This window comes from Monodelphis domestica, chromosome 2 (assembly GCF_027887165.1).
Source record: "Monodelphis domestica isolate mMonDom1 chromosome 2, mMonDom1.pri, whole genome shotgun sequence".
In the NCBI taxonomy this organism is placed as follows: Eukaryota; Metazoa; Chordata; class Mammalia; order Didelphimorphia; family Didelphidae; genus Monodelphis; species Monodelphis domestica.
The window spans coordinates 508,097,664-508,108,040 of NC_077228.1; the positions used below are offsets into that span (position 1 = coordinate 508,097,664).

Below are 10,377 nucleotides of genomic sequence, written 5' to 3' on the forward strand. Positions count from 1 at the left end.
AAAAGTAAAATAAAATATATGGAGCAGAAATATTGGGTAAGATTTGGGAGCAAACTGCTTCAGTGTCTATGCCATGTCTTTGTGTGACAGAGGGGAGCAGCCATGGGCAGCTATCATTGGTAGCTTAATCCTGATAAAACTTGAACTTTTGAAATTTAATTTAGTTTTAATTTCGTTTTTAAAAAATATCATTTTGAACATTTGGGAAATGGTGATTATTATTATTTTACATAATATGTGGTATTATTATGTGGTATGGGTTTTGCTTTTGAATTTGTTTCCAAAAAGTTGTAGTTAATATATTATAATTCTGTTTCAAAGCTAGGGGACTGCCTTCTCTTTATTTAATTGAATTCATCTAACATTCTTTGTAGCTTTATATGTATAGGACCCTTCTCCAGGTCCTGGGACATATACAGAAATAAATAAACTGTAATCTCTACCCTTGGAGCCTAATTATTAGGGTCTAGTAGGAGAAAAAAGAAGTCCACACAAATAATGGTACCAGTCGGAATGGACTGTAAGAGCAGAATTAATTACTATGAAGCTTCAGAAAATGAAGGTGTCTGGAAGAGTCAGTTACTGCAAGGAATAAATGGCATTTGAAAGGGATAAAAAGCCTTTCCATAAGCAGAGCTAGGAAGAAAAAGGGTAAAGCAGTTGTAAGGAAGATTAAGAAGGCTCCAAAGGAAGGAAAGCGGAGACTTCCTGTGGAAGATAAAAGGAGAGTTTGTTAGTATTTGGTCTCTAAAAGTTGCTTTTTCCCTCCTTTTCATCTCAGATTGAAGAAGAAATGTTGGCCTTGCAGAATGAACGCACAGAACGAATACGAAGCCTGCTAGAGCGTCAAGCCAGAGAAATTGAAGCTTTTGACTCTGAGAGCATGAGGCTAGGTTTTAGTAATATGGTCCTTTCCAATCTCTCCCCCGAGGCATTCAGCCACAGCTACCCCGGAGCTTCTGGTTGGTCCCACAATCCCACTGCAGGGCCTGGCCCTCACTGGGGTCATCCCATGGGTGGCCCACCTCAAGCTTGGGGCCATCCAATGCAAGGTGGACCCCAGCCATGGGGTCATCCCTCAGGGCCAATGCAAGGGGTGCCTCGAGGCAGCGGCATGGGAGTCCGCAACAGCCCCCAGGCTCTGAGGCGGACGGCTTCTGGGGGACGGACAGAGCAGGGCATGAGCAGGAGCACAAGTGTTACTTCACAAATATCCAATGGTTCACACATGTCTTATACATAACTCCAACAATAATTGTGCGTGGCAATTCCACTGGAGCTGTCTGCCAAAAGCACCTGCCGCCTACAGACATCATCCCCACAGCCGTGTCCCGGGGGTGCTGCGGTGCACACGGAATATCGGGTTCATTTTGAAAAGCGTTCTGCTCTGGGTTCACTAATGGGATGTCATCGTATTTGGCTGCTGGCTGTGGTTTTTGTTTTGTTTTGTTTTTTACTTTGTGGGAGGAACTGCGGGCAGAGGATGGATAGAAAACCCCTCTGCATTAGCCAGAAAGGAGCATCTTCTGAATGCAGTCCAAATGGGCTTGCATCACCACTTCCTGGGTGCCTCTATCCTCAGAGGCTTAATGAAAGGTGTGGATGGAGCTTTCCTGGTACCCCATGATTCTTGGGAGCTGCTCGTGGCAGGTAGCGCGGGTATGTACTAAACTAGAATAGCATGTGAGCAGATCTCCATTCCCTCCCTAGGTTCCAATTCTGGTTTAATTAACCTGCCCTCTCAGCATCCCCAGAGTAGGATAGGGAAGGGGGGGCAAATCCAGAAACACCAAAGGTTTCCAGGGAGCTGCCCACCTCCAGGGTCAGAAACAGGCTTGCCTGGTTTTTACTTATTTATTTTGGGGGGGAGAGCTGCATGGGCTTGTTAGCAGTCCAGGCCCTCCAGGTGTGCTCTGTGTCCAACGTCCAGAGGAGAGGTCTTTGTTTCAGTTATGAGGCAGTTGTGTCATCTAATTCTGGGTCCTCTGAAGGGAAGGGCCAGAAAGTCAAGAAACTTCATTGGGGCATCTTTACTCCTCTTCAAGTATATGCTGTGGTTTTCCAGCACTAATGGGGAGAGGTAAAGACTGCAAATCCTGCACATGTGCAGCTCTTCCCTGTGACCCCTTCCTCATTTTAGCTGAGGCCCAGCTGATTATCAGGCTCCCTCCCTGAAAACAAAAGACATATAGCCAAGACATGCCCAAGGCCAGATGTAGTTGAGGACTGCCATGTTTGTGAACTGCTGCCTGTTTGATTCCCCTCACACTACACATACACAGATGTGATTCCCCCTTTTGGCTTGTTGCAATGTCCTGTTTACATATAGTGTAGCCAATTGTTTCGGTGTCTAGTTGCCATACAGAGTGTACCAGGAGTCGCTGAGCCAACGCCTTTTACCAGCTGCTGACTAACCCCCATCAGCACTATAGATGGGGCCACACAAGGCAGCCCCCCCCCCCTTCCTGCTCTTTTCCATGGCCATTTTCATTGCTGCACTGCTCTCCAGCTTTCCCAACCATTGAGTCTTTGTGATCTTTTGGTAGCAGGTTAATGCCCCCCTCCCCTAGATAGGAGACACCACTTCCAGAAGTCTCGATATTCTTGTGTCAACAGTACTACTGAAAGGGAGCTAGGAAGTTTGGCAAGAATTTTATAAGAAATCATACTGGTCAGGGAGTCTGTTGACAAAATCTGTTTTGTTGGGTTTTCTATTTTTATTTCTTCTATTTGTTTTCATTTTTATGATGAAGGATCAACCTTTAAGGCTGAGGCAGGAATTTCTTAGTACTCTAATCTGTGTCAATTGGCAATGTGGGTACTGGGGTATCCTTGAGGTAAAGCAGGTTGGTTGAGTTTGGCTTGAGGTGAATGTTCTTTCCAGTGATCGGAGTTTCTTGTAATTTATTTTTTCTTCCCCTTCTTTGTTTGTCTTGAAGAAAACCCTAGCTGCTAACTCTAGAACTTCTTTAAGAGATTCATAGGGCTTCAAGGTCCTCCTCTCTCAATATCCCTGTCAGTGGCACACCTCTCCATCCCCACCAAATTCATTTGCTAAGTGCACAGTTTCGCACAAATCTTCCCCTCTCAAAGAATATTAGGTAATTTAATAAAATCAAATGGAAAAAAATTTATTTTTGCCTATATCATTTGGAAGCCCTTGCCACAGAAGGTGAAAGGCACATTCGTGAAAGTTGGCCAGTGATCCTGTTAGAAATGTTCCTCTCATTGCAGCCCTTCCCAGGGCCAAAGATAAATGTTGCAGCTACTTGTCATACCTGCCTATTAAGTAGACTTGTAGTTTGTTAGCCAGTTTTTTGCAGTAAAACCTAATTCAGGTGCTTCCTGAAAATGACTTTGGATGGTGTTTTCCTAGTTTGAGAGGTTTACACTTGCATTGGGATGTCTCACATACCCACTGGAATGTAACATGGTGGTAGCAGCCAGAAGTTTTGTGCATGAGTCCCTAATGGGCATAAAATCAGTTGAGGTTAACCAATGCCAAACGACTTAAGTCCCCCGATTGCACAGTGATCCATTTTGAGCTAAAGTTACTTATTCTCTCCCTATTGTAGATTTGGGTGAAAAGAGCCTCTGGCATAGTCAAACTCACTTTCTTCCCTAGTGTTCTCTCCAAGGCTGGGTACCTTTCTACTTGCAACACTGACCCCAGAGGTCTTCTTCAATAGGGCTTTGTAGCCAGTTTGATTGTGTGGGTCCAGCTTTATGTGTTGTCATGCTGGATTATTCCATTAGATTAATATTTTAATTAAAACAGATAGTTTGCAAAAACTGATTCAGATTTTAATTGATGTGTGTGTATGTATGCATGTGTGTATGTATGTATGTATGTAGGTATGTATAAATCTTCTGCAAAATCTTCTCCATGATGGGAATCACCCCAACATAAAATTTATAAGCAGGAAACTTGGATGGTTTTGAGTGAGGCAAGCACTTTCTGAATCAGTTTGCAAATGCCAACCTGTAATCAGATTATATACTACCTCTCCTTAAGTTCTGGTGCATGCTGTGGCTACTTCTTATGTGTGTTTAGGGAAAACATGCAACCTAGAAATGATGAGGAAGTTGTCAAAAGTCTACCAGAAATTTACAAGTGCTGTATCTAGTGTCTAGAGCCTCTGGTAGTAGAAATGGCCTAGGTTTTCTGTCTTACTCCTTTTTTTGTTCACATTGAGTCACTAGACCGTTAAATCTTCTAATTCCCCTTCCCCTACCATTCTACACAATTAGCTCCCCCCAGAGTTAAAACAGCCCCAACTTGTATTTGATAGCATATCCTCCTTACTTGCTGATTAGTGACTATCACAGTGTTTGTCTTTGGGGTACTACCGTGGAAAAGTGCAGGCTGAGAAGCCTGATGACCAGGGCCCTCCCACTTGTAACTATGGAGGACGTGACCAATCTCCTAATCTCCTGGGGCTTTGGTTTTCCTGTGCCCTCTAAGGTCTTTTCCAGCTCTGAGATTCTGTGATGCCCCGGCCACTGGAGAAGCCAGGCCAGTTGCCTGGTGGGCAAAGGACAGTCTTAAAGAAGTCAGATCATCATTCTTCCTGTCTCTTCTCCCTTAAAATGAGAACTCGGGGCCTCTGCCAGGTTGGAAGGCAGACTCTAATTACCCTATTTTCACTCTAGACTTATACTGCAGTAGTAAATGTAAGTACCAATGTCTGGTGTGTTAATTCTTTGCAGAATGCATTGTGTTGGACACTGGAATAATACTATTTATTTTCACCTGTGAAAATAACTTTATTATACTTGAAACACCTCCTTTGCATTCCTCCATGTGTGCCATTCACTAGTGGAAATAAATTGTATTATACCATGATCTACTGGCTTTTAAAAAAAAAACACTATGTTAAATATGCACATTTCTTGGGCTAGCTCTATCATTTGTATGTATATATTGTATATACATATGAGTGTGTACATATATGTATAGAGAGACACACACACATTTAACAGTGCTGTACATTTGCATCAGAGCACTTATGGGTCCTGTTCTTTTTATATATACACATACATCTGTATATATACACATATGTACATGCACACATATAGACGTGTGTGTGTGTGTGTGCGTGTGTGCATGTGTGTGTATTTACAACTCAGTAAAGGCAAGAATGCATGGTTCCTCCCAAAGTGGTCATCTTCACTTATTGGGGATCCATCTTTGTGAATGTGGATCACTTGAGCCCTCTGAATCCAGAAGTGCCTCAGGCTCTTGAAGGAGGGAAACTTGTCCCTTGGGGCTGAGAAAGTGAAGCAACAGCATGGGACTGAGCTGCAAATGAGCAGAAGAATGCTAAGGCAGAAGCCAGCCTAGTGATGAGGAAGTGATGGAGCCCAGCATAGTGAATATTCAAGAGAAAAGGACCAGGCAGGGCTTCCTCTAGAAACAGACCATGAGAACCACAGGAATGTTGCACAATTAGCACAAGCCCCCTGGTTTTTCGGGCAAAGAAGTCATTATGCTTACTTAGGGCCCAAAGCGATGCAGGATCTTTGCCCTGGAAACGAGGCATCCACCAGGAGGGAGGGAAGTAACTGGCTGTTACTAGTGATCTTCCTGGTAACCGAGGCTTGTTCACTCTGGTACCGCTCCCCAGCTACTTTCCAAGCAGTAACCCTTTATCTCTATCACATATTTGGTCTTCAGCTCACAAGAGATAAATGGCAGGTGTGCATTCTGAAAATTCTAGATTGTGGGGAACATTGGATTTGTTAGAGGGACTCCTGGTCAGAAGAACTTGGTCTAGGCAGTGGTGCGGTGGCAGACCGTGTTACTCTCAGGTCACCCATTTGCCTCAAGCTTCTCACCCACCAAGAATCTGTTTCCCTTTGGTGTGGCTTCCTCTTGTCTAAGAGCATGGCACGGTCCACAGCATTATCATTTCAAAATAAGACTCTGCCTTTCAGTTTTGAAAGCTTTCCCTTTGGGTAGTGAGGGGCTGTAAGCTTAACTTCCCTCCCCCTCAGTTGAATCCTCAAGAAGAATGTGCTGTGAGCTTAGTAGAGCTTCCTCTCGAATGCAAGGACTACTGATTGAAGTCTATTTTGCTGTGTCTGGTTATGTTGTCTGCACTTTTATGAAATCACTACAGTTAGAGCTACATTAGAAATGTTTTTAAAGATGTTTGTGGGCTGTTTATAGCTGTTAATGCTGTAAAGAAGGAAGTTGTCTTGTTAAACACTGTCCAGAAGAGAAGGTGAAGCTGAGAACTCCTCCTGTTGTTCATTTATTTGTATGTTCTACTGACTCCCAGTATTCCCAGACTGTCTACTAAAGCTGTGTAGAGCAGTTTCCCCTCTAGTGAATGTACCGATTCCCAGACCTCCATTTACCTACCTGGCAGAGAGTATCTGTGGCTTGATATGGTACTCCTAAGATGGATCTGAACTAAATAGACACCAGACTCATGTGCACCTTATCTAATTCTTGTGGGTCTCTGAAGGCTTGCCTTTCCCAAAGAGGCAGGCACGTCAATTGGAGAGCTGTTTGCCAGACATCAAAATCTCCAGAACACTTTCCCTGTGTACCTTCCCCAACCCACTTTGATTTATATGTACAAAAATGTGGATCTCTCTGAAGCCTCCCTTTGACAGTGGCAGGGTGTGCACTGGACAAGCCAAGCAGATCATCTCTGGGTAGTTTGCCAGGAAGGGGTGGAGATGAGCGGAGACTTCTGAATGAACAAATAAAAAGGGTATCTTCATGCCCGACAATCCCTCCAAAGTACGGGTACTTCCACCTGCACAGTTTGACTTTTTTGCTGACCTTTTAGCAATTGTGAGTGAAAACCGTGTAATTAACTGTAAATATGTAGGTAACAAATTGACCTAGTTTCTGTAATTTTTTTTTCTTTTGGAGTTTTTGTACTAAAGTTTATAGATCTGTGCCAGCTAGAGAGGTGTTGCTGTCATTGCCCATCGTGGCCCTAGCACCTAACCCTATAACCATCCTAGGTGACAATTAGAATTAATGCGTAAGTGTTGTATGCAGGGGGATGGGAGGCTTAATTGTGTGTCAAGTTGAACCACTTTTGAAGCAAAGTCATTTTCCTTCATGTAATGATTCCATATCTTCAATCATGAGTGAGGTAGGGCTTTTGCAGAAGTGTTTTGTCTTTTAAGTGCAAGTGTTTTAATGTCCTATAAATTATGCAGGCAATAGATACCTTATGGTCTGGAGCTTTGGTCCCTGGGGCTCCCTTACAGCTGAAACTTCAAATGAAATGAGTGGAACTCGCCATTGGCGCGCAGATCCTATTGTTTGGAACACTTGTGTCCTTCTGCCCTTCTTCCCCACCATGTACTAGGTAGCTTGGGTGCTCCTGGGCTCATAGGCCGATGAACTGAAAGGAGAGGAAAAACGACAACTGCCTGTCCTCTCCATGAGCCTGGGTTCGCATGCTTTTCGTGCCCCTCTGGCATGTCTCTGACAACTCTGAGGTTAGCCACATTTGGAATTGAGATGATGAAAAGTTAACATCTTTGCTTTGGAATCAGAGATGGATTGGGGCCACTTGAAGGCATGGAGGAGATCCATTGAATAGAAACACGTTCTCATGTTCTAAGCTGTAGAGCATCATACACTAAACAGTACAGGATTTAAGTAAAATGTGCAGTTCAAAAGGCTGCAGCTGCCAACTGACTGGGCTAAGATGGTCCCTGGGACCCATCGGCCCAGATCGCACCCGCCCAAGAGTAAGGTGGATTCTCTTTTCCCTGTGGTGTTTTGGATGTTGGTTTCCATCAGTGTGGATATACTATCAGATGGCTTGTTTTCAGTGCCCATTCCAAATGTACTGTGAACCTCCCCCTCCTTTCCCTCCACCACAAAATTGGAAGTGTGTTAAACTTCCTATTCCATATCAGGTGGTGGTCGTGCCAACTTAGTGTGTGTGCGCCTCCTCCCACTCACAACCAAAAACACGTCCAAGAAGGAACTAAGTTGGACAGAGACACAAAGGAGGAGAGCATTTTGGTGAACACAGAAGTAGATCTGAGGCATAGTTTTCCCAAGTTCCCTGGAAATTTGAAATGAGATAGGAGCCCACTTAAAAATGCAAGCATTTTTCATGGAGAGAAGGGATAGCAGAATTGGGGAGGGAAAGAGGAGGGACTTCTGGACGAGGAGAGAATTTTGTGGTCATCCTAACTTTGCTTTTATGAAGACCCTTTTCTTCTAGGTTATCCAATTAAGGACATTCTCCCAACTTTTTTTTTTTTTTTTGAGCAAAAAAACCCCAACAAAAACAGGATGAGGGTCTGATGTAAATAAGTAACATTTTACAGTATAGCGTGTATAATTCACCCCGACTATTTCAACTCGATCAATTGTAAATGCTTAAGAAGTTTTTATTAACACTTGTTTTGCTAAATCCTATTTATGTGATTATTCAGAAGTCAATAACCCACTTAAAATTTAAGGCAAACATTTAGGTAAAAAATGGTTGGGTTACTTTGAGCAGTTTAGCTATAAGAACCCCCTTGTTTTTGTATACAAGAAAGATAGTATAATGTGCATTAACGAGGCTGGGAGAGACTATGAGAAATGTGTATAGTGTATATTTTAAAACAGCTTTGCTTGTATTGTGAAGATTTAAAACAAACTTGAGATTTCTAACATAACTATTAACACAATTTTAACATAAGTTATCCCACTGGGTTTAAGAGCATCTTGAATGTATAATCCTTTTTGTAACCCAGATTGGTTTCTGCTTCTACCCATCATCCAGATAGCCTATTTATGTTTTTAATTTTATACAATATATTCACTTCCCCTTGATCTCTTCATCTCCAGCATGATTTTTTTTTTTGCACAGGTATTATAGAAGTTTTAAAAAGGAAAAAAAAATTTTTTTCTCCATCCTGGATTTTTATCACTTCTTTCTTCCTCTTTCCCCATCTCCATTCTTAAAGGCCATTTTATTCCATTTGCAATATTTGTGCAAATGCTAGATTTTTTTAAATCTTATTTTGCCATTCATCAAAAAATGCTCAGTCGGTTGCCTTTTTACAAAAAAAAATAATAATAATAATAAAGGAAAGGAAAAAAAAGCTGTGACCTTATCAGTTCTGAGTAGGCCATTGGGAGTTGTATGCACACATGTAACAGCCCAGGACCAATTCTGGTGACCCACTAAAGGGAAACTACTTTTAATAGCTCGAGGGGCCTTTTCTTTCTTGGAGTATGTTACTGCCCAGAGGATATTCCAGTCATTTCTGTGACTATTTAAAGATGACCAGTTATGGGAAATCTGGGTAAGACCACGTGCCCTGCGTTATCACTGACCTAAGTCTAGTTGGTTTTCATCCAGAAAGCCTTTGTGACTTGCTAGTCCCTTGTGGTGAGGAGAAATTAAGACTTTCTCAGGACCCCAAATTTGGTTAGATCACTTGTCTTTCTAAAAGTAGTCTCCATCTTCTCCTGTCCCCAAGCCTTTGAGCCTGTCACATGGTGGTGGTGGGCGAAGGACTTCTGGTGTCTGGAAACTAGGACTGCTCTGTAGGGTGAGAGAGAATCATGTTGAAAGTGTGACGTGCTGCCATACTAATAAATTTGGGTTTTAGCCCCCCCTTTGTTGTGTCCTCTGAGTTTTCAGACCAAACGGATGCCCACAGTGAAGGCTCACCAGGGGTTGCATCGGGGAACGAGGCCCTTCCCTTGCTCTGAGCACCAGTGGGTACGGATGATACAAGTGTGCATTTTCTCTTTGGTAAAGATGGTCCACAGCACTAACTGGTGAGGCTTATTGTACAGTATATTGTCAGTATTCTTCTGGTTCTGCATACATTATAGTTCATATATAACCTGTATTAATTGTATAGATTGTGCATTTAAAGCTGTTACCAAGTTGTCAGGAAATGAGAGAAAACAAGGTCATATGTAATATTTTGTTTGTAAGTATCCTTTGTATCATAGCAAAGGAAAAGTTAAAAAAAAATCAACTGTAATAAAGTAATTTTAGTACACACGGTCTCAACGAGCTTTTTAAAACAAACTTCTAGATGTCACGTTTCACTGGTCAGTTCTCTGTGGCTTGACTGCAGTAAGCGGCCCTTCCCCAGTGTGCCCGCTTCACTGAGGCAATCCCGTGGCCTCTTGGGCTCTCTTTGTCCTGCCTGGAGCTTACAAGTCTTAAGTGGATCTTAGCCATCCATCATTGGGCTCTGTAGTCATGAGTGGCGTAGAGGGATTAGCCAACTCCCAGAGTTCTTGCGCCCTGTTTCATAACAGAGCATGCAGACAGATGTCAGCCCTGCCTGCACTTTTCCCCTGGATTGGAAGCCAGAAGGGGCCGGATTCCCATGCCCAGTTAATGGCTAAGCCAGAATTAGTCTGCAATTCAGAGC

General features: G+C 42.9%; 1 protein-coding gene across 5 annotated transcripts in view; it reads left to right on the forward strand.

The window, feature by feature from the left end:
* Positions 1-9,996, forward strand: part of TAOK1 (TAO kinase 1) — a 172,734-nt gene extending 162,738 nt beyond the window's left edge. For all 5 annotated transcript variants that reach the window (XM_056819568.1, XM_056819567.1, XM_056819570.1 and 2 more), the window contains one exon: positions 782-9,996. In XM_056819568.1, the coding sequence (XP_056675546.1) occupies positions 782-1,243 (462 nt within the window). In that variant the 3' untranslated portion in view covers positions 1,244-9,996. The remainder of the gene's footprint in view (positions 1-781) is intronic.
* Positions 9,997-10,377: the final 381 nt, after the last annotated feature.